The sequence below is a fragment of the Phragmites australis genome, chromosome 13, assembly GCF_958298935.1.
Source record: "Phragmites australis chromosome 13, lpPhrAust1.1, whole genome shotgun sequence".
Lineage (NCBI taxonomy): Eukaryota > Viridiplantae > Streptophyta > Magnoliopsida > Poales > Poaceae > Phragmites > Phragmites australis.
In genome coordinates this window covers 27411355-27436042 of record NC_084933.1, presented here as the reverse complement: position 1 = coordinate 27436042, position 24688 = coordinate 27411355, and the positions used below count along the sequence as shown (strand labels likewise).

The 24688-nt window shown below is 41.0% G+C and overlaps 1 protein-coding gene across 3 annotated transcripts; it reads left to right on the top strand.

Annotated features, from left to right (window-relative positions):
• The first annotated feature begins 8559 nt into the window (after window positions 1–8559).
• On the top strand, window positions 8560–23223 carry LOC133887925 (calcium-transporting ATPase 5, plasma membrane-type). Of its 3 annotated transcripts, none has more exons than XM_062327941.1 (34): window positions 8560–8959; window positions 13083–13199; window positions 13278–13335; window positions 13677–13777; window positions 13848–13979; window positions 14065–14154; window positions 14421–14490; window positions 14802–14872; window positions 14948–15031; window positions 15119–15196; window positions 15278–15349; window positions 15700–15783; window positions 15857–15939; window positions 16015–16123; window positions 16203–16258; window positions 16335–16377; window positions 16465–16548; window positions 16672–16809; window positions 17203–17268; window positions 17367–17465; window positions 17936–18046; window positions 18150–18317; window positions 18978–19037; window positions 19219–19380; window positions 20687–20803; window positions 20918–21016; window positions 21090–21227; window positions 21401–21501; window positions 21900–21945; window positions 22021–22155; window positions 22250–22357; window positions 22445–22536; window positions 22697–22788; window positions 22920–23223. In XM_062327941.1, the coding sequence occupies exons 1-34, from the start codon at window positions 8834–8836 to the stop codon at window positions 22961–22963; spliced, it is 3234 nt and encodes a 1077-aa protein (XP_062183925.1). In that variant the 5' UTR covers window positions 8560–8833; the 3' UTR covers window positions 22964–23223. The 3 variants fall into 3 exon arrangements, with proteins under 3 accessions (XP_062183925.1, XP_062183924.1, XP_062183926.1); XM_062327940.1 differs by having other exon boundaries at window positions 17200–17268; XM_062327942.1 differs by lacking the exons at window positions 8560–8959; window positions 13083–13199; window positions 13278–13335 and having other exon boundaries at window positions 13855–13979; window positions 17200–17268.
• Window positions 23224–24688: the final 1465 nt, after the last annotated feature.

Sequence of the window (24688 nt, the reverse complement as noted above, 5' to 3'; positions counted from 1 at the left end):
TTGTATGTATATGCTCAATTAATTGTTTCTTTATGGTCGTTTTGTTTCTTTATGTTATGCAAAATCTTAATCATGTTTTTTTATATGCTTGATTGGAAATATCAACTCCTGGTACTAGTGGATAGTACACTGGTGGCGCTATTGATGGTGATAGTGGTGTACCCCCATCTGGATCAGCAGCTCAATTGAAACCTCAAGTTACTCATACTGATGATGTGATTGAGATAGAGAATGATGTTATTGTAGGTAGTAAGAGAAAGCTAAAATCTACTGTCTGGTAAAAGTTTGATAGAATTAAAATAAATAACACTTGGAAAACTAAATGCACCTAGTGTAAGAAACTTATAGGTCTTTAAGTTAACAACAAACCCACACGACGAGACAATTACTTTAGAGAAATATGTCTTTGACCATGATGTTGCTAGGAAAGAACTTGCACTGATGATATGCGTCCATGAGTACCCTCTATCTATTATGGATCATATTCGCTTTCGAAAGTTTTGTGTTGCATTGCAACCTACATTCAAATTAAGTGATGTCTAGAAACATAATTACGATGAACATAATGTATATGTATGAAGTGCAAAAGCAATATATGGTCAAGTACTTCCAGCGATGCCAATCTTGTGTTATCATCACTATGGATATGTTAACAGTAAATCATCAAAAGAAAGGCTACATGCCAGTGACAATACATCACCTTGATGATGAGTGAAGGTTGAAAAGTTTCATTGTGAGGTAATATTGAAACTTATGTAACCATTCTTATTTCTTATTACATCATTCTTGTTATGTAAACATTGCTAAAAAGTCTCATATTGTAATTTGTAGGCTCGTTTATGTTCTAGCTCCTCGTACCGCCAAAGTTATAACTGATGTTATTCGTGAAGTTCTCCTAGATTGGCACATTGAGAAGAGTATGTCCACTGTAACACTTGATAATTGCAGCACCAATTATCTTATAGAGAAAATGACAGATAAATTGTCACTTGTATGTTGAAGGGTAAATTTTGTTGTAATGTATTGTGATGCACAAATATTAAATCTGATTGTGAAAGATGGAATGACTATCTTGGAGAAGGGGATTTAGAGGGTTAGAGATAGTGTTGAATTTTGGATCGCCACACCAAAAAGACATGGGAGGTTTGAAAAAATGGCTTTTCAAATGAACATTAAATATGAAATACTAGTATTTCTTCCATTCAGAAATAATATGTGTATTTCTTTTGAGCTCAGTTTTTGAAGTTAGATTTTGACTAAGGTTTTCTCATAAAATATATCATTTATAGCTACAATATACATATAGTGTTAAATTATTTTGAATTTTGAATATAGATGTATAATTTGATTAAATATTAGTTAAAATACAAAAAGTTTAATTTTTCTAAAAAAAATACGTCTACTATTTTTTAACGGACGAAGTAATGTACTACTCATTTTGTTATTAGCTTGTAACTTATTGCCTTGGCCACTTGCATACTATCAAGTGTAAAACTGTTATTTGTTATTTGCTCATTATGTGTGGATCATGATTGTAACATTTTTTTGTTTGTTTGTCAAACTGATGGAGTGATGGTTTGCTATTATGTAATGATGCTGATAAAATCATGTTATGTACTTCTGTATGCATGTTGCTTCCAAGTTTTGCCTGTTGTGTCCTAGGTTCTGTGCATCTGTATGACTACATGGTTGATTTGTATACATGTTGATTCCAGGTTCTGTACATCTATATGATTGTATGATGATTGGTGATTTGTACGCTGCACCTGTTTTGTCTGTTCAAAATGCACATGTTCTGTTCTATCGATTTGTAGTACTAATGTTCTACCTGTTCAAAATGCACCAATTATACTGATTTGTATGACTATTGTTCTACTTGTTCAAATATCAAAATACACATATGACATTCTGTTGTTCTGCGGCTTCTGCTTGTTAAAAATCATATCACCTATGGGTCCCTACCGGGTTTTAGGTTCCCGTGGGGTTCAAGACCGGATGTAGTTTTGCATGTGTTAGGTGGTTCGAGTTCGGATCGGGTTTTCTGATTCGGACACATACACTGTTGAGGTTCAAAATGCACATGTTATGTTCTGCCAATTTTTATGATTGATGTTTAACCTGTTCGAAATGCACATATTATTTTGTTATGCCTGTTCAAAATACACCTTTTCTACCGATTTGTAGGACTGTTGTTCTGCCTGTTCAAAAATCAACATCAAAATGCACATATAACATGTTCTGTTGTTTCTGCGTGTTCAAAATCATATCACTCGGGGATCCTTACCAGGTTTTAGGTGCCCACAGAGTTCAAGGCTAGATGTAGTTTTGTACCCGAGTTCAGATTAAGTTTTTGATTTGGTTTCGCGTAGGGTGCGCTGCCCGCCCTTTTGACAGCCCTATTCTCCTTCGAGTTAACAAGGATACGTACACTGTTGAACTTTTATAAACCGTACTCGAACCTTTTCGACTAGTCAATCGTCCAGCCACTCGTGCAAATCTTTAATTTCTACTTGCCTGTTCTATTCCATTGAGACGAGTCAGCACTCAGCAGTGATAAGTTGCTAGAATGCTAGATGTCCTGGTCTGGCCGTATCTTTCGCATCGATGTCTCACCGACCGAAACGTGACGTACGAACGATACGGCCGGCGACCACCTTTGCATGGCACTGCCATACGTCCTCAGCTCTGCCACGTGCATCCGCGACAGTCGGCACGCGTGCGTACTTTATTAGCGCCGGCGCGCACTCTTGTTCAGCTAATTAACATCTTGCAACCTATCACTAGCAAGGTAGCAGGGATGTTATCTCTAGAATGCTTAGCAGCAAAGCATTCTTTGCTTGCCATGATCAAACATGTACAAAATTAATCAGGCGAAAGCTACACCAGATTGCTTATCGGCCTACGCCCATGCACACGGGACGGGCGATCAGGCCACGACGGCGGCTGGTGTGATCTGCTTCGTCCGTCCGCATGCGGAGTTGCGGACGCGTGTTTGAGACTATGGAATCCACAGCCACGTCAGGCGCTGGCAGGCTCAGTATTTTTAACTTAGGTATATATACCTATCGCGTGTGTAGACACATGCTTTCTGTCTTGCTCATGTTTGCACCGTCGCTAAGTCCCGTCTAGTTCGAGCCCACGTTGTCGTCGCCGTTGTTCTCCAGACTTAGCTCGCTCTCAGGCCACACCCTGCCACCGCGATCCTGTCTTGTCACGCATGCACCCTATCACCCTTCATCTCAGGACTGAGGTTGTCACATAGTCATACATACGGTCTCATTCTCTTAGTAATCGACACACTCATGCATGTATACCATCATCACTCATGGCTCGAGACCGCCTGGGTCGCTATGTATGGATGCGTGGGTTATGAGTTATAGGCGCGTCAACACCGGCCAAGTCGTGACGATATGGGCTTAAGCCGTTGCGAACCTCAGTCACCAATCACACCTACAGACACATGACACTAGCTAAGTGTCTATGCATTACAACGAAAATACAAATATTGTACGTGATAACATCAAGCATACATTTATAGTATGGACATGTGTGTGTCATAAAAGCGCCGCTGAATGAATACGTCAGAAGCGATGCAATAGTTTAATTTTAGATAATATCTGAAAAAGGAGTAGGAGATTCTCTGCTAACACTACTGTAAAAACTCTTAATATTGTTGGCTTCAAAACTCTATTCACGGTTGGTTTTGGAGCTGATAGTGGGCAACAGGCAGTGATAGTCCCCGACTATCATTATCGGTCCGTGGACTGGCAGTAAAAGGGTTATTATTGCCGGTTGAAGGGTTTAGTCAACAGTGATTGATAGTCCCCGATTCAACATGTTTGTGACTGAAAAAAGCAAAAATATTTTTTATGACTAGAGACACATGGCTGACTACTGCTCACTCGCCCTCGACTAAAAGCTCGAATACCGATAACTGCTCACTCGCTATTTTTTCGTGTGAGTTCTAGGACTCGAACTCACGACCTCGATCAGAAGCTACGCGCGCGTGACCTCTCTAACCATCTCACCTCTCTAACCATCTCACATCTCATTCTTCTTGAGTATAATAGCAAAATTACTCCTTTTGACCTCTTTTGATTGAACGTTTGAACGACTATTTGCGCATCTAAATGATTCTAAATGAAAATGTAATTGATTATAAAGTTGTACATCTCATTGAGGTCTACAATGTTAATATAAAATTTGTCTCCATCCGACTCTGTATGAAAAAGTCTATATCCAATCCGTGCAGTGTTCAATAAAACAGCCATAAAATCCGATTTCACCGTTCAACTTCTACTTTTAAAGCTAACGAAAAGACGCATCCAAAAAGAATATAGGTATATATCTTTCTTAACCCTCCCCAAAAAAAAAGCTCAGAAGACTTCGACATGATCTCTAAAGTTTTTGTCAAAAATTAACCTTTTTAGATTTGACTGAAATTTTTTAGAGACATAATGCTACGTCTGAAAGTTAATGCCGCACAGACGTTTTATTAATCTAAGTTACCAAACTTACGATAAAAATATTTAAATTTGCAGTTTTCAACTTTAACCATGTATGTGTCTTTTTCAATGATTCCTACTGGTCTTTTACATTAGATCATGATCAAAAGTTTGTGGTCAGGTATGTGACTACACCTGTACTAGTTTTACACATTTATTTCTATATATATATGGATTTAAATAAAAATAATAATTAACTATAAAGTTATAGATCTTGTCGAGAGCTATAATTTTTATATAAAATTTATCTTCTTCTGACTTTGTATGAAAATATTATGAGTTTTTTTAAGATGAGCTGTCGTTGTCCACGTCTGAAACTTTGTTAAGGTTATTTGAGCATTTAAATAACCTTACATTAAAAAGTTTTCAACTAAAAAGTTGTAGATCTTATCGAGGGCTATATTTTTCATGTAAAAAATTTTCACATCCAGCTTCATACGAAAAAGTTATAAATTTTTAAGATAAACTGTCATTTATTATCACTGCCGGCTCATCATCCGAACCGACAATAATAGTTCATGTATCACTATCGTTTGGTGCCCTCACCTGATAGTAAAATATCACTATCAGCTTAAGCCATCAGCCGGTAATGATACCATTCATTACTGCCGATTCATAAGTTACATTCGCTGATTCTTCCCGCATGACTGACAATGATTGATTGACATATAAGACTGATTTTGTGGTACTGTAATTTCCTTCCTAATTTCTTCAGTTATTTTTATTAGCAAAACGAGCTCTATATCCGTATTTGGTAACGAGATGGTGAGGCTAAAGAATCAAAAAGTGGATACATTATTTGAATTTTAAGGATTTTTATTATACGAGAGAAGAATAGAGTGAAAATGTGACATAAGAAATAACTAATATGTTTATGATTAACATATATAAAAATATATATATAATTTTAGTGTGTATATACGTACACTCTCGTTACTTCATGTGCCCGCCAATGACGTCAGGAGAGGGAACCGTTCAAAGCTTTCGTCCTGTACTCCTGCTTCCAAGAGTTCTAGTTTCTTATTTCTTTTTTCTTGAAAGAAAAGAGAAAGGAAGATACAGATCCATACGCGCTTTGTTCCTCTGTGTAAATTTCGGCTGTGCTTTATCCCTCTTTCGTTGCACTGGAAAACTCCTTGTTTCCAATCTAGGTTCAGTTGGCACGCGACTTGGCTCGGATTCGTTAACCCTGTTGGGAAGGTAGAAGCTAATGGCCGCCGAAAGAAAAGCGAACATGACTTCTATGGCAGTGCATTCGGATCAAATCAAACACAGATGCGTGAGCGGATCGTCGTGAACATGTCACCCAGTAGGCGAGGGATCAAAATCAAAGACACCTAACACTAGCTAGAATTTGGCTCACTCTCTCTGGTGAAGTGTGAGCACACTAGCACAGAGTCGCGTAGCTTTGGAAAGGAATTCTGACGCTTTCCATGGCAAGTACGTACTTTGCCGGTCCATCCCCTCCGACCTCCCACGGAAAAGAAACCATGTGGTTTCAGAAAAGAGGAAAGCGAGAGACGACGTCCTCTGTCGCAACTTCGGTTTCAAGTTACCCCTTTATTAGTTTCAAGTTGAGAGTTTCAGGACCTACAACTACAAGCTTTCGAGCCTGTAAAGTTCAGGCCTTCCCAATCGAGTACGTACGCTGTGCGGCACTGCGGCCCCAATGCCTGTCTGGAAGGATTCGTCTGATCGATCGACCCCTTGCTTGATCCATGATCGGCTGCAGGGTTGAAAGATAAACAAAGCATTGCTGCTTTTCTAGATGCATCGCTGATCGCTGTTCCTTCGAAACAAAGAGACATGGAATGCCCTTCGTCGTCTCTCCGTGCGAGGATGCGTTGTGCGCCGGCCAAGTACTCGAGTTCACGTGTTCAAGTTGGGCCGGCATGGCAAGATCACGAGGGGCCACATGGTTGCTTTAATTCTTCCGTTCGTGAACCACGATTAATTCTTCGGCTCTGAGATCGAATGGGCTGGTCGGTTAGATCTAGCTAAACGCAGAAACGGCAAGCTGGAATTGATTATTGTATTGACGCCAAAGGTTTAAAATGAATCGTACTCGTAACTGTACGTGCATGGCAATTGCTGCTGAGATCGATTGTCCATTGACGATTGCTGCTGTAGCCAGCCCGCGGAAAGAGTTTTCTTAAAAACCCCGGTACAATAGAAATGCCATGTCTCTTTGTTTCGAAAGAACAGCGACCCAACACATGCACGCAATTATATAAGATTTTTTGAAAATCAAAGATATGCAACTTGTAGATTGATAAAATCATCATAGATGTCTTGCTGTCAATAAATACACCGTCTATCACTGAAAGAAAATTTATACTTTGGTAAAATATAAAAAAACAAATATTATATTTAATCATTAATAAATAGAAAATATAACTACCTCCACAAACCTCGGCTTGGTACTTTGGAGTTGCATTGCATACAAACAAGTAGTATTGTATCATGTGAAATGGTGCAAGTCATGAGAGCCATACAAATATCCCTGTCTACCGCCTACCGGTGCACTTTGTTCAGAACAGAAATCTAACTGCTTCCGCATGTCGACAATTGCGAGCACCATTAGCTGCAAACGGCAACATTGCTTTGCACGGGAACAATGAAAAGCAGTACATCAAAAGGCATAATAAAGCTTGTGTGTTGCTGGTGCATGGCTCAGGTGGAGGAGCGTCCAACATCATATTTTTGTTTACAGAGAGAAGAAAAACTAGCTATTAACCAATAGCCAGTCTGTAGTCGATCTATAGACACGTCTTATTACATATCCTACAACATGCTAGGACTCATACATTAAAAATGTTATCTGTTACGATAACTATAAATAATATGGATAAATCTTATAGCTATTAGCTTACTATATTGTTAAAAATACTCTAATTAAGCCAAAATTGCTAGTCAAAAGCCCATTAGGGAACTCCCAAAATGCGCTAACACATGTTGACAATTGCTTTGCAAATTCTAATAAGATTTTAGGAAACTAGACTAACAATGCAGTACATATCATCAATATGTATCACGATAGACAATTTCTTCAAGTAGCATGTTCTCTTTAATTAACATGGGTCAACATGTAATAGTCTGCTACACGGGTTGCATGAAAACGCGCCGGGGCACTGATCAGACTCACCACTGATTAGTAGTCGATTTTGAACAATTCACGAGTTTTAATACGCCTAACCAGATTGTAGAAAATGCAATATTTTACGGTCTATTTGTTTTAGTTGGGAACGGTGAAAAATAGTTTATAAATTGTGAATTTTAAGAAGTTAGATTGCACAGTATGTATAAGCTGGTGAAAAACATATTATTATATCGTTATAATCTAAAAGCTAGATTATTAAAAACTAGATTTTATAATATGACTGTTTGTTTCAGTTCACAGATTACGACCATAATTCATATTTTATAAGCTAAATTTATTAAAAAAACTAGACTCAACATGTACCATTGTACCGGGTCCAACAAAAAAATAGTTATTTCAGTACATAGATTGCCATCACAGTCTATATTTTACAAGCTGAAATTATTTAACAAGAAACTGGACTCAACATGTACGGTGTACCGGGTCCAACAAAAAATAGCTGTGAGGACAAACCAGTAAATTTCCAACAAAATTAGAAAGAAGGGATGTACTTGGCGTAGTTGCAGTTTTGAAAGGAGACGTCACCACCGTCGAAGTTTAAAGTTTGATGCAATGACCAGAAAGGAACGGCACTGCACGGCTGTGCTGTTAGGGCTTATTTGGTTGCTGTTTTAAGAAAGATTTGCCCAGCCGGATGGATACTGGATCTCTGCCTGTGCTCTGTTTGGTTGTCATCCTAAGACGATGCCGAACTTAGACAGAGAACTCAAGCTCAGGCGCTCCTTTTCAGTTGCCTGACGGCTCGCAGCAATGGGATTAGTTTATTCGCTATCTCTTAAGCATATGATATCAACCAAACAAGAGGAGAACGCAGCAACCAAACAAGGAGGAGAACGCGGAGTACTCAGGCAAGCAAAATGCTCAGGTAAAAAGGCGAGGGGCAGCAACCAAACAAGGCATCAGTCCTCGGCCCCTCCATTTAAGAGCGGGCACCGCAACGCGTGCGCTGTTTTTGGTAACCGCTATCTTCTCCTTAGCAAACCGCTCCAACTTCTCAGTCACCCACTCACCCCTCGCCAGAAGCTTTCCCCGCTCCGAGCCGGCAGCACCCCCCCCCCCCCCGGGTGTGCAGGCGTAATCGGTGGTGGGTCCGTGAGTTCGCGGCTGCGAGGCTAGGGTTTTGGTCGCCGTCTCTCTCTCTCTCTCTCCGCTGCGGGCGCCGAACGGGATGGAGTCGGCCTCGTCGGGCGGCGGGAGGGCGCGGCGGCGCAGTGGGGGCGGCGTCGGGGGTGACGGCGACCCCTTCGACATCCCAGCAAAGGGCGCCCCCGTCGAGCTGCTCAAAAAGTGGCGGGTAAGCTTCTACTCCATACCTCGGCCACCACCATTCGCTGACGCGAGCGCGCTCCGGACGTCTAATGTGTTGCTGTGCATACTGCGTTGTGTTTGCACTGGTTAGGGTTCACTACGGCCGGTTTGAAGCAGCGAGTCCCGCTCGTCTGTGTTTTGCGTAGCTTGACTAGTGTGTTTGGGTGGATTTTGAACTGCCGGAGCGCTCTTCGGAAGAGGAGGCTCCCGTCAGATTTGTTAGTTTTTGTGACGAACTTTTGTGTGCGCTTTCAGTTTCGGTTTCGGTTTTTGAATTTGAATGTCATATCTATATTTTCCGCTTTCTAATTCGGCCATTTAAAAAAAAAAAATCAAAACTTGTAAGTTTGGTATCATATGCGTCTCTTCAGTGGCTTCGTCACTTTTGGTGGTTGTTCCAGGGAGTTCACTGGATTTTCTCTCCTCTAGACGCATTCTTCACTGAGAGGCCTTCCTCTTCAGAATTAGTGCTTGCTTTCAGATTCGGGAGCCGACAGCTTTCAATCCCGCCTTTTACGAGATTTTTTCATTTGACGAGTTCAGATGCATCCCCTCCTACCAATTCTCACTGTTGCATTTGAGTGGACGCATCTGCCTGATGCGTTTTCCCGTTGTTGCGTCGTTTCGATTTGGCCTGCGACCAGTGGGCGTAAAGCGCTGAGCCTATTTTTACAGATTTGATTCTGAGCAGGAGCTCTTTTCAGTCACGAGCTCGACCGCCGAATTTGCTTGGCACTTGTTCACACTTTCACTTGCTTTACACTGAATACTTTCCACTTGTTTGGTCCATCTGATGCACCCGGACTTGCGTTAGATTTGGGTAACTGTGCGCTTTTCCTGATACGAGCGCTTTACTATTTCCTAATACGGATACTACTTGGCACTGTGTGGGTGTAGAATATTCTAGCTAGAGTGGCCACGCGGCGAACTGTAAGCTATGTTGACGTGGTAGTACTCCTGGATGATGTAATTTTCTACTGTTATATTGGCATCTGAACTGCTGGTGGATCGCCCCTGTGAGCCGTTGGATGTAAATAGATGGACAACAGTACAGTATTCTCATTAACATTGACTCGCCAGCAGTGATTTACTGTAAATTACTGTATCACCTCTCACAAAATACTGTTCCTTCCTGATTTCACCCTTGTGAAATCAGAGGATTTAGATCTGACTGAACTGGGTTGGCCTGTCTGAGTAATTGTTTAACTGGGCTGAAGGGCCCCAACCGCTTAGGATGGGAGATATGTAGTAATAGTTTCCTGGTGAGCTGGTGGATTGACTATTTTTGGTCCATATGATCCCCAAATCCCAAACTTGATTAGGAATATTAGTTGTATTTGCGTTGCGTAAACCGAAGGATATGTTATGTTGTTGTTATCTGCGATTTCCTCAAGATTTTCTGTGACATTGTGACCTCCCATAATACCTGGGAGTCTGGGACCACGTTGCATTATCCATGATTTTAGTAAATAACCGGAAGAATTAGCTGGACATGACTGAAACAGGTGGAGGTTCTGGATTTGATCCCCACTGAGCCCCCTAGAAGCGCTATGTGCAAGAGACTGGCTCTGTCGTCGATTTCCATTTCATTAAAAAACGAAATATTCTGATGTCCCTGCTGTGTTTGGACATAACAACATCAAGGAGTTGGCAAAGACATCATCAGGACTTGTTGCTCCTCTCAAACTTCAGAGTATCTTACACCATGTGTCATATGTCAGTCTTTAATTTCCCAGCATATAGTTTGTGCTGGCGGCACCACCTTTTATTTGCATCTCGTTGTGTCTTTCTGTCTGGAAGTGGGTTATGTTTTTGGTCAGATGGTGCCACAGTGTTTGGGGCCATCAATAAAACATGGATATTGACATTTTGCAGTGTATTTCACATTACAGCTTTGCATTTGAAAGAGGTGACCCTAAGTAACAAACTTAGACTAATGCATCAAAAACTTATTTCTTCAAAGCCGTCGTAGAGTGGAGTCTTGTAATCCTGTCGAATCAAGCTGAATAAGTGCAGAGCACAAGAGTAGAGTCGTGATGATGACAACAAATGAATGCTCTTGGTCAAGAATCGCAATAAAGTGACGCCAAGTAGCTAGATGACAAACAAAATTGTCACTAGAGCTACATAAAGACCAAGATGACACAAGAATACCTTAGATAAAAAATTGTGAGCACATCAATGACAAGTAGCTTTGTCACTAAAGCTAAAGAAAGATCTAGATAGCTAAGTTGCATCTATAACGAATGGAAAGAAATCGACTAATTGACGAAAGAATATGTGAACTTGCACGACATAGATAAACTCAAAGAGAGAATGAAGCTTGGATGGACGCAACGGAATTGCAAAGACTTTAATACGAGACTAAGACACTAATGAAGCAAGTAGCAGATACTAGTAGCACAAAAGCTAATTGTAGCTTAGAGAAGCCAAGCAGAGGCCTAACAACAACAATATGAGTAGTACCAAATGGTGTGCAGTAGCAGTAGACACCAAGGATATCAGCAGACAAATATCACCAGTAGGTCTGGAAGCACATATCACAACTAGCAATGCACCAATCATAACGTAGTGTGCAGAGGTGGGAAACACAACACCTCCAAAGCAGCACAAGGAGACATGCACACGAGACGCACAAACTAAAACACGATGCCGAGGAATCCCGAAGACGGGTTGATCCGAGGCGCGAGTAGCGGCGGCCTCCAACGAGCTCCTACGGGTGAATCCACCAATGATGAAGATCCTGCTGTCGAACTGGAGCAGACAGTGGATTGAAGCGGTGACCCCCAACTCGAGGCGGTGACAGCTGTAGCCCACGACGCGGAGCCACGACATCGAATGACGGTCGAGCAAAACAGGTCAGCGGTGGAAGGATTTTTAGCAGTGGTGGCGGCCCGACACTCGACGAAGGTGAAGATCAGTTGGTGGATTGAAACCTTGGTGTTGCTGAACCCGTCCTGGACATTGGAGGCATTGAACAGATCAACAGACTTGTTGGGCAGATCAGAAAAGTCAATCTCTTGTAGCTGGTCTCCCAGGAAGTTCATCGGCATGAGCACTCTGAACCCATGCATGGACAAAGATGCGGACGAAGACCACACCACCCACGAACAGAGCCGTTTTGTGCCCCAAATTGGATCGACCCGCCGCTCCAGGCGAGTCGGCGGCCTGAGTAGGGTTCGGGAAGAGGAGGTCGTCAAACGGGAATAGGAGTCGGTCAAAACAGGAATAGGAGGCTGTCGAATCAGGAAGAGTCTTTGCTGGACTGGCGGATTCGGCCTTGTCCACTGGCGGCAGGACCCTGGGCGGCACGAATTCGGGACAAACCCGGCCTGGGCGGTCTAAATTGGGCAAGGCAAGCGGCGGGAGCATGCTGAGCCGAGGCGGCAGCCGCACGACGCACCAAGCAGCTGGAGGTGGCGGGTGACGCTGCAACCAACCACCACGAGCAAGTAGGCGCACGTGTAGAACCTTGGGCGGGGGGGGGGGGCATAGAACCCAAATCGGGGAAGAGAGAGCCGACAGGGAAGCCGACGTAAGGAGAGGGAGCCGACGGGGAGGAAACCGGCGGTTGGGGAGAATAGGTCTAGATAGCGACGAGTTGTGGCGTCCAAAGAAAAACTTGGCTCTGGTAGCATTTTAGGAATAAAAACTTGTATTCAATAGTAACCCAATAGGGCAATATATAGAGTACATGATAAGGACTCGAGTAACCTAACCTATGCTTAATGGACAAGGACTCTATATTCCTAACACATGCAACAATAATTCATTGTAGAAGATATCCCTTCTAGTTAAAACACGACACTGCTTCTTAGCTGTATCTTTCTGAGTTGCTGAACTGTAATACAGCTGACTTTTCTCTATATGATATATTGCTACACCAATCCAAGGGACGCAGGGATATTATGACGTGTGTTAAGTTGTAAGCGCAGCATTATCTGTATCGCTACAACTTCAAACATGATTCCTAATTCTATTGTCTCCAGCATTTGTTTTGGATTTGCAAAAGGCTGGATACATTAGTTTTTTCTGCTAGAATCGCTAGTTGGATGTCAGTCTTTTGGTCTGTTTGGATTTATAATTCCTTAATCTTGTGTCTACTGCAGCAAGCAGCCCTTGTTCTGAATGCGTCAAGGCGCTTTAGGTATACATTGGACTTGAAAAAGGAGGAGCAAAAGGAGGAAGTCAGAAGAAAAATTCGTGCACAGGCTCATGTTATAAGGGTATTTTTTCTAGAAATATTTTTCTCATGCTTTTTAAATATTGTCGGTATCAACTTATTACTTTGTTTTCTTTTTCAGGCCGCCTTTCGTTTTAAAGAAGCTGGTCAAATCCTTGTTCAGCCAAAGGAGACACCAGGTATTATTTCGATGTTTACCCAGTATACTTATTAGTTTTGTAAGTTCTTACACTTTCTTCATAATGGCCTGCCATATTTATCTCCTCTGTAACTCTGTCTTAGTATTGTTCCATCTGCTGCCTGTCTTTGTCCTTATGGTTTGATATGATAATGCATTCCAAGAGGGGCATTTATTAAGACATTATAGGAGCGGACCTGCTACTATGCAGCATGCTACGTGATTTCTATATTGGTGTTCCTTATTCAGAGCATAGTCTATGGAAGTGAAAGACATTTTCTTCTTGCAATTATCAATTATTTAATATGTTTTGATGTATTGCTTCAACGCTGACTTCTGCAGTACCACATGTTGATGGAGCACTTGGCTTTGGGATCAAAGATGTGCAGCTTTCAGTACTGACAAGAGATCACAATTACTCAGCTCTTCAACAGTATGGAGGGGTGAGCTAATCCTGGTTCCCTTGTCAACTAACTTGTCTGTGACAGTTCAGCCTTATAACCTCCTCTTCAGATTTCAGGTATAGCAAGTATGCTAAAGACAGATACGGAGAAGGGGATTAGCGGAGACAATTCAGATTTGACAGCAAGGCAAACCACATTTGGGCTGAACACATATCCTCGTAAGAAAGGAAGAAGTTTTTTGGTATGTGAGGTTTCTTTTTTATCTCTATGATGTAATAGCTTGTTTTTCTCTGGGTTACTTATCCTTTATTGTGCCTTCTATTTAGGCTTTCGTATGGGATGCTTGTAAAGATTTGACACTTATCATCCTTATGGTCGCTGCTGCTGTTTCACTGGCCTTGGGCATAACAACAGAGGTGGGCATTACATCCATAGTTCTTGACTCCCTGAATTGTCCAGAACTGCCAAATGTCTAGCTGAATTAGTTGTCTTGTTTATCCTCCATTTACTGTTTGTATGTATCGCATTTCAATCCAGCTTCATCTAGTTTTTGCAGCTTGCAATTCTGATGCAAAACCATGACATCTCATCTTCTTCCCTTCTGCTATCTGCCCAGCTGCTTACAATTGACCTCACTGCTCATCGGTGTTCCTTTGCTTTGTTTTGGAATATGTTCTTATAGGGTATAAAAGAAGGCTGGTACGATGGAGCAAGCATCGCCTTCGCTGTTCTCCTAGTTGTGTTTGTTACAGGTGTGCCACTACAGCCATCTTTCCTGTCTCTGTTTCTAATTATTTTCGTGTTCTTTGTGATACACCAATGTCTGTTAAATTCACATCAAGTAATAAATGTGAAAACCCTTGGCAGTATGAATTGGTACATAATGGTACAAAATTAGTAGTGCTTTAGCAATGTGGCTCAACACCAATATGTATACCTAAAAACTTCAAATCAAACTTGTCTAACTCCTCTTAAGTGGCAACACTGCCATGCGTGATGGGTGTACTGTTACCGAAACGCTAATGGCTACTATTCTTCTTCTTCTCCATATTTTCTATTTCAGCTATCAGCGACTACAAGCAATCACTGCAATTCCAAAATTTGAACGAGGAAAAACAGAACATACATTTGGAGGTTAAAATTTGAGGCACATCTTGCTATTGATTTGTTTCTTGTTTCCTAAATAACGTTGTGAATGTTGTCATTCAGGTTGTTAGAGGTGGAAGGCGAATCATGGTGTCAATATATGATTTAGTCGTTGGAGATGTTGTGCCTCTTAAGATTGGTGACCAGGTAGAGAAGGCGGTTGAGAATTGGAGCATCATTTTGCTCAAGTGTCTACCTACAATTTATAAGGATGCAATCTAATTTCTTTGCCAGGTTCCTGCTGATGGTATCCTTATAAATGGTCACTCCCTTTCCATAGATGAATCAAGCATGACAGGAGAAAGTACAATTGTGAGTTGCTCTGATACGCTACCTTGGAACTAATGTAGTTGACGTTTTAAGCTCACACTGCTACATGCTGGTTATTTGAAGGTACACAAAGATCAGAAGTCACCGTTTCTGATGTCGGGATGCAAAGTTGCTGATGGCTATGGCACGATGCTGGTGAGTTTCTATATCTACGTACGGAGTTGCACTGCTACTTTCAGCTTCTGGTTTCATGTACTCTGTGAAATAGAAATGCGGTATCAGTAGCAAGTGCTGAATCTGCTTTCCAAGTTGACCCTTTTAAATATACATGGTTTATTGTTGTTGCTCTTTACTTTCTGTTAGTAATCAAAGGTATCTTTTTGAAAGGAGTAATCAGTAGTTATCTTAATGTAAGTAGTAATGTATGTTGCGTTAGCTTTTTAATCGGTAGCAGTGATCAAAATAGTGTAGAAGCCAGTTGAGGATGTCAGGTAATAATACTCTATAGAGCATTATCAACTAAATCCTACTGTTGTGATACCCAGGTGACTGCTGTCGGTATAAACACTGAATGGGGATTATTAATGGCAAGCATATCTGAAGATTCTGGTGAAGAGACACCTTTGCAGGTTTGATATTGTAGTTGTCGCTAGCCTTTACACTAGTTTATGAGTTGACATGCCTTACATTGTTCTGGAACAGGTTCGCTTGAATGGTGCCGCTACTTTCATTGGCATGGTTGGACTATCTGTTGCTCTCGGAGTGCTGGTTGTCCTTTTGGCAAGGTAAAATTGTTGTTTTTTCCGTTTACATTGCAAACTGTCCATTTTGTCTACCCACTTCACCTTATTTTATTCTAGGTACTTCACTGGGCATACTTATGATCCTGATGGATCTGTGCAATATGTGAAAGGAAAGATGGGTGTGGGCCAGACGATACATGGGGTTGTTAGAATCTTCACAGTGGCGGTAGGTATTGGGTTCTCTGTTCATGTCCGCTGCTTCGGTGTTTACAGTTTGGTGCCTCACCATCTTGAGGTGTAACTAGGTTACTATTGTGGTCGTGGCTGTTCCTGAAGGACTACCGTTGGCTGTCACATTGACGTAAGCATTATTTTGCTTTATTATTTGCTGTTAGCGATTTTGTAATCTGTCACTTACCCTTCATATTTTGTGACAGTCTTGCTTTCTCAATGCGCAAGATGATGAGGGACAAAGCTCTGGTACGTTCCCAACTTTCTATTGTTTGTTTGTGTTGTGCTACTCGACCCAACATCATGTGTAATACATTCTCCTTGTTTGGGTTATAGGTCAGGAGGCTTTCCGCATGTGAAACGATGGGCTCTGCTACAACAATTTGCAGTGACAAGACTGGCACCTTGACTTTGAATCAGGTGCGGTGATGTTACTATTTTCTCAATGTTCACAATATACATGCAAGTTTCAGACATGATTTGCCATTTCTAAAATGTGCTTGCCCCTGACTTGCATTCTGTTTCTTCCTGGTTGATTTTAAGATGACTGTTGTGGAGGCATACTTTGGTGGAAAGAAGATGGACTCTCCTGAGAATCCTCAGACATTATCTGCTAATGTCACATCACTGATTGTCGAAGCAATTGCGCAAAACACTTCTGGAAGCATATTTGAGCCTGAGGTTCGTCTTATGTCATTTATGGAGAAAGCAAAAGCATATGTGGTATTATGGTTGCATATGCACCCCAAGTTCTACACTATTGATTTTTCATGGGGTTGTCTGCTATAGCAATTGAAATATCAGTTTTTAATAAAGATATGGTATAGCACATATCCCTCTGTGTCATCAATGGTTAGATAAAAGGTGCATCTGCAACCATTTTTGTTTTGTGTATGTGATGCGCACATGTACTTGTGTTTTTGCTTTGTTTACTCTTGAGGAACTTGTGTGTTTTTTAGGAAATTCTTACTGTAGCTTTTCTGTGTTTCCTTATGCTGTTCAATTGAGATTGTTTCTGGCTTGAAAATATTGTGACATGATAACTTTCAATCCATATATTCGATGTCTCAGCAGGGTGGTCAAGAACCAGAGGTGACTGGATCACCTACGGAAAAGGCTATACTGTCTTGGGGGCTAAAGGTGCAAATAGACATACACTTTCTAGTAGTCTCAGCCTAGATCCTTCCTATAGGCTATTTTTTGTGGTATTGCTAACCACGGTCGATGCATTTCTACAGCTTGGTATGAAATTCAATGAAACAAGATTGAAGTCCTCTATTCTTCATGTCTTCCCATTCAACTCGGAGAAAAAGCGAGGCGGCGTTGCGGTCCATTTGGTAATTAAATTATCTGCAATGTTGATGATGATGTGTGATACATTTGACCTGTGTTGGTTGTGATTTTTGAGTTGTCGCATTGTTGTGCTACATCTTCCTTGAATATCACTACCATAATAGGTTGATGGCATCTCTGCCTAGGTGCCTACCCCGTGTGGGTGTATGGTTTCATGTGTGTTGGTAGATGTCTTGCCCTTCTAACAGCTCCAATTGTCCCCCTCATTTGTTATCTAGACTTTGCATTTTAATCACACCTAGTAAGGTTCTGTCAACAGCTTAGTTCTGCATTGAAATTATTACCTACATTACACCTAAACATTTACTTCTGTGACTTTAACAATTATGAAAAAAGGATTGATCATAAGCAGATATATTATTCCTTAGCGTTTCTTTTTCTTTGGTGAAATTTGCAATTTTTACTGCAAATATTTCAATATCCAATCAACATCCCATTTTTTCTACTTCTGAAGGGTAGCTCTGATGTTCATATACATTGGAAAGGAGCTGCTGAAATTGTTTTGGATTCATGCACAAGTTGGCTTGACGCTGATGGTTCAAAGCATTCAATGACTCCTGAAAAAGTATATTCTTGTTCAACCTTTAAAAGGGAACTTCGTGTCCATTCTGTTCATTTGCTTGAGTAGTTGATTGCAGTATGGTTTTCATTAACAATTAATGTTTCAGGTTGCTGAATTCAAGAAATTTATAGAAGATATGGCTGCTGTTAGCCTCCGCTGTGTTGCCTTTGCCTATAGAACACATGTGATGGATGATGTTCCAAATGAGGATCAGAGGGCTGATTGGAAATTGCCTGAAGATAACCTGATTATGCTTGGAATTGTGGGAATAAAGGTGGATAGTGAATACACATTTTGGGGTTTTGGCCACTCCTGTTTTTGAATTATTCTGACAAACGAGCTTTCATCTCACTGTTTATTGTTAGTGATTGACCTTTCAGTAGTATTGCTTTGCATTTCATATGAGCTAGTATGTGTTATTTCTCTAGTTTGCTGCTTCCTGCCTGTGATTGATTACACTGCTACTCTCTCTCTTACAGCTCCATACAACCATACCTCTGATAAATTGCTCTGTTTCTCAGTTTCTTTCACTGAGTTCATCAGTACTCATCTGTCAACTGTTGGGTTCGATAAGTACTAGTCAGATACTCAGATTCAATAGTTACTATGGCAACTTTAGGCAATCAACCACACTAGAAATTGAACAATTACAAAACCATTATAGAAATTGGTTTGCTACTTGTGCAGACAGTATCAGGTATCCTAAATTTATGACTCCACCTTGTTTTTAAAACTCTGATATCTGTGTTTAAGTAATCTTAATGAAGAATGTGCTAATAACCACATGATGTAAGATTATTGTTCCCTTTTTACCATTCACTTCTTTCTTTAGCGAATATTGTACCGTTTGGTGTCAGCTACCAGAATACTGCCTTTCTTAGCCATCGATAATTGCATTAGTTTACCAGTAATATACAACTGTTCCACGATGCAGGATCCCTGCCGCCCAGGAGTACGAGATTCTGTTCGTATGTGTACGGCAGCTGGCATTAAGGTAGTTTTTTTGTATATTCTTGTGAAATAATCCTTCGTGCTTCTGCATCTCTTAATACTTGATGCATGTAGAAGAGATGGCTTGCCTTTTTTGTTTGTTTACATACCTTCGCTTTATCTGAGGATATTATTCAAAAGTTCTTCCTGGTCATTTCTATTCAGTTCATTATTTGAATTGTTAGGTCCGCATGGTTACTGGTGATAATCTTCAAACTGCAAGAGCCATTGCCCTGGAGTGCGGAATACTTACTGATCCCAATGTGTCAGAGCCTATTATTATTGAAGGGAAGACATTCCGGGCACTGCCAGACTTAGAAAGGGAGGAAGCTGCTGAAAAGATTTCTGTATGTTTATTCTCCTTTTATTTGCCCTAGCATTGCATTGTTATCATATCATCATCGTCTTTTCAGTGGTTACTGCATAACATAACAGTGTTTCTGGTTTGTATGGTGTTTCTTGGACATCCAAGTCCTTTTTTTTTTTTTTTGCTGAATCAGATACCCGAATCCTATTCAGATTTTGTAACTTTTCCCACATTTAAAATTCTTTTCGCTGAATCTGACACCCAAATTTGAGCCGGATTCTAACACCCATGTACGTGTCTAGGTAACATAGTAACATAGAAGTAGACATTATAAGCGTCAGTGTGAATTAGATTAGATGACCAATCTGAAATATTGTGCCAACGCACAATGCACAAATCATTTGTGCATGAAGAGAAACACAAGGAGTGTCTTATGTTGCTTGTACTTTGTACCATTTCATATGCCCCATCCCCATGTCAAAGGTTATGTCACAATGATACTTGTTATGTGTAATTATTGAAGAACGGGTAACTGGGACTACTAGATCGCCCCGCCTAGCGTGCTCAGATTTTTACTTTGTTTATTTCTTTGCTTGATCCTAAGATACAGCTATTGTCAACTATATATAGCTGGCCAACTAAAGAGTTCCAATCCTAATCCAACTAACTATTAAACCGAATCCAACTCTATCTCCTAGCTGATTCTATCCTAAATTATCAAACTAATCAATCCTGAAATCTAACTATTCCAAAACCTAAAAGGAAACTAATTATTCTGAAACCTAAAAGGAAACTAATTCTTTCCTTCCCTAATTACTTCTCCACGCCCATATCAGTAATAGTGTCGCATCAGCTGTCTCAAAATTAACCTAAGTTTGCTAGTCTCAACCGAATGGCACATTCCCTAATTTACCTGCATTGACTTATACTGCATTGAGTTTGCTCTTGGGCCATCTTTTTGTCAATTTTGTTGACCCTTGGTTCCTCTTTAAAAAAGAGAAGAAAAAGATGATTATTTGAGGGGCCCCTAACTTGATGCTTTTGTTATTCCAACCAATTTCATGGGGGAAACACTGTTTACAGTTTTGTTAATACTGGCTATTACTGGCACAAGAGGTTGTTGACCTGCAAATCCTGACATGAAGTACCATTATTGACAAATTTAAAATGAATACAATCATGATAGTGTAAGGAAATATGGTTATGTGCCTATTTATTTTGCTATTTCCCTTTAGTTGATATATTGAAACTTCAAACAGTGTAGTTTACCAATTTTGCCTTATGTTTTGCATATGATCTATAGTTTTACCTTTGTGTTAAAGTATGTTCTCTCATAATGGTTACAGGTGATGGGGAGGTCTTCACCAAATGATAAACTATTACTTGTTAAAGCATTGAGAAAAAGAGGTCATGTTGTTGCTGTAACTGGCGATGGCACAAATGATGCCCCAGCACTGCATGAGGTTTGTGAACTCCTAATCCCAGTGAAGTTTGTAACAAGTTATGAAACAAGCATTCTTACGCACATGTTCAGGAAGCATCTTCCAGTAGCACTTACACAATTTCTGAACTTGTAGGCAGATATTGGTCTCTCAATGGGCATTCAGGGAACTGAAGTTGCCAAGGAGAGTTCTGATATTATTATCTTGGATGACAATTTCGCATCAGTCGTGAGGGTACGTTAATTGTGTTCCCTTCTCTTATTAACCTTCTGCTGCTGCAGTTTATGATATTTGTTTGTGGCCCTAGGTTGTCAGATGGGGTCGTTCAGTGTATGCAAACATTCAGAAGTTTATACAGTTCCAACTAACAGTCAACATCGCAGCTTTGATAATTAATGTAGTTGCTGCCGTCAGTTCTGGAAACGTGCCGTTGAATGCTGTTCAGGTTTGAGTTTGGATCATTCTTTTTTTTTTTTGGCCGCAAAGGAGTTTGGATCATTCTTTATTATGATATGTATTGCTACTGCCAGATCTATTGCAAGATACATTATTTTTGCCCTCTTAGCTCTGGTTTGTGTGTTGGGTGAAATTCTAATTTTTGCCCCCCTTGGCTGACAGTTGCTGTGGGTTAACCTAATCATGGATACTCTGGGTGCCCTTGCATTGGCGACAGAACCTCCAACTGATCATCTTATGCAGAGGCCGCCGGTTGGGCGAAGGTTTGTTCTAGTTGTGCAATTTTTATCCTCTACCTTTCTTCGTTTCTGGAGATAATTTGTTGCTCTGATTGACAAACATTATGGCTGGGAGTGACCTGCCATCTTCTTTATAGGCTTGGTTAAACAGAATATGTTCTGTAATTGTACACAGCCATTTGCGAGAAATTTAAAAAAGGAGATTGTTGACAATTTTAGTTGTTTGATCATATTTACTGTTTATATGTCCTAAGATCTTTTTCCTTATTGGCCCATTACACAGGTTTGCAATAAATTTCTGCCAATACTAAGTGCATAGAAACGAGAACATTGGGTGCATGATATTTTTCTGTGCTACGACTAAGTGTCAAAAACAGTTTCCCTCACCAATGCTAAAAGTGTCCCAATCTCCTTGTTTTCAGGGAGCCGTTGATAACAAACATCATGTGGAGAAACTTGATCATTATGGTATGCTACATGTCACTGTATTTTATGTTTTTTTGTCTCAATATAGATCTCCCCACTGCTGACTTCTTCCTTCAGGCTTTGTTTCAAGTTTCAGTTCTCCTCACTCTCAACTTCAGGGGAACGAGCCTCTTGCAATTGAAAAATGACAACCTAGCACATGCAGATAAAGTGAAAAACACATTCATATTCAACACATTTGTTCTATGCCAGGTGAGTTTACTGCCTTTTGGTCTAATGTGACAGCAGAATATATACAACAAAATGAAGTATGGGCCTGACATATCATGCATTGTTGTCTTCTTAGGTGTTCAATGAGTTCAATTCCCGTAAACCAGATGAGCTGAACATATTCAAGGGCATTTCAGGGAACCACCTCTTTATCTGCATTATAGCTATAACAGTTGTACTCCAGGTAAAATCGCTAAAATGATTCATTCATGCGGTGGATAAATTGGTTTAGGTATACTTCTCTCATATGTTTGTTCCTGTTTATATATAGGCACTTATCGTTGAGTTCCTTGGCAAGTTTGCCTCAACAGTCAAGCTAAGCTGGCAGTTATGGTTGGTATCGATAGGTCTTGCTTTTTTTAGGTAAGATTCTCTTATGTATGCTGATGAAACAGAACAGCACAGCTGTTACATTTTTCTTCTGGTTTCATGAGGATATTGTTACTGGTGCGATCTTTTATAATATTTCAGATTCTTTTTGTCTAAAACTGTACCTGATTGATTCTCGTATTGTTTTGTGCAGCTGGCCATTGGCATTGGTGGGAAAGCTTATTCCTGTTCCTGACCGTCCGCTCGGAGATTTCTTTGCATGCTGCTGTCCAGGGAGCAAAAAGGGTATGCATTGCATTGTAATCTTTATTTGCTTGCTGATTCATATAATGCTTAAGTAGTGAGTAATATACCACATGCCTTGCCTCTTTCACATCTTTTCCTTCCACACCCTTCACAATATTCCATTTGTGTAGCTCCTGATGACAAGGAAGACAAAGCTGAGCACAGCGATGTATGATTTGATGGCTGGCATACCCTGTTTCTTGTCAGGGTTTAACATTTTGGATTTGTAATTACCACCGATTGGGATTGTAAATACTCTAGGCTCCCCATGGCTGGTCGTCGTTTGGAAGTTTGCATCAACTGACCATGCATACATCTTGATACCAGACTGCTAGTACTGGCTGACCCTGGATGCTGGGAATCAGCTGCCGTGGGAGGCTTCTTACTGTGTTCCAAACGGTAATTGCTGGAAATGCAACTTGGTTTGTCTTGAGACGTCGATGGGTCCTTTTTCTTCAGTTTGTCCTTGAACTGCAGATTGTAGTTCGTAGTACTATCGTGTATTTCATGTCAGCGAATGGTAACAGCAATCAGTGCAGCGAAAATCCCATGTGATTCTTGTCCATGGGCCATCGATCAGGCGGCGCCCAGATTTGAACCGACGCAAATGCGGTGCTTTCTCGGTTCTTTCACAATGTCTAGTTGCCCCTGTTGGTGCCGTAACATCTGGGAAATGCTCTCGGCGTGCAGCTTGCAGCGACATGTTGCTGCCCTAGTGCTCACATAATTTACTCTTCTCGAGGCTTCTGGTCTCGGGCGATGAGACGGTGGACACGCCTGGCCGGCATGGTGCCTGAAAATTTTACTCCAGTTATTATGTTCCGTGCTTGTGCTTCAGCCATACACTTGTACGGCGCCGTGCGTCCTTACCGTTACGTGAAGCGATTGCGTTCTTGGTACCAACAGTGGTAGTCTTACTCTGACCTCCTAGTCTCTTCTCAGCTCCAATATGTCAGACGCATGCGTGTTTCGTTCTTCTCACGGGTTCGGTTATATTTCAGGGCAACAGCGGACAGAGCCATGAATTCACAGGCCATCGGTTCGCCATTGTTGACGATTCTCTTTCGAAACGATGGAAAAAGTGACGTGCATCAGAGGATAATGTAAGTGCTTACGCATAAAAGTGGATCTTACGTTGAGTATTCCAGGGGAGAAACAGAAAACAGACGAGGATCTCGCATAAAAGTCTGTAGATCCACGAGAAAGTTCAGTATGAAGATGGAAGCCCTGCACCCGTTGCAGTCGCATTTACGTCCTCTCGGTCTGTTTCTCATAATTGCGTTTTCATCCCTTATCTGGACTTTTTTTTCCTTACTTTTCCCCTTTTTTGAAGTCGTGCAAATCATGCTCTCGTTTGTATGTCTGCAAGTGTTTGGACGTTCTGTTCCTGGATGTTACGTTCCTTCAGCGCCAAATCACAGTAGTAAGGGCATATGATAGTATGGGATACAATTTAAGGAGGATTAAACGGAGCATAGACCGTGATTAGCAGGAATTAGGGGTAGGCATAGCAAGAGGAGCAGGGGTTACAGGGACGGGAAAGAGTTCAGCGAAGCAGGGAAGGGGAAATTTTAATAGCTCTTGTGGACGTATGTGCTATCATGATCGTTTATTTATGTTGATATTCGTATCAGATAAGATGTAGGTGAAAAAATAATAAAATACATAAGAAAATCAACATATTAATGAATATTAGGTTGGTAGGATGGACAAACGAGATCAACGGTATCTCCATACCCCCATGCGGAGTTTCCTTTCCCGTGAATGGGGTGAGGGTAGAAGATGACTTCGTCTTTGTTCTGTTCTCCTTGTCTCCAATGAGCTGGTGCTCACTGACTCAAGTTGTTCACTGATTCGAGCTGCGAAGGAACAGCCCATGTGGCCCAGTCCTTGGTGGTCT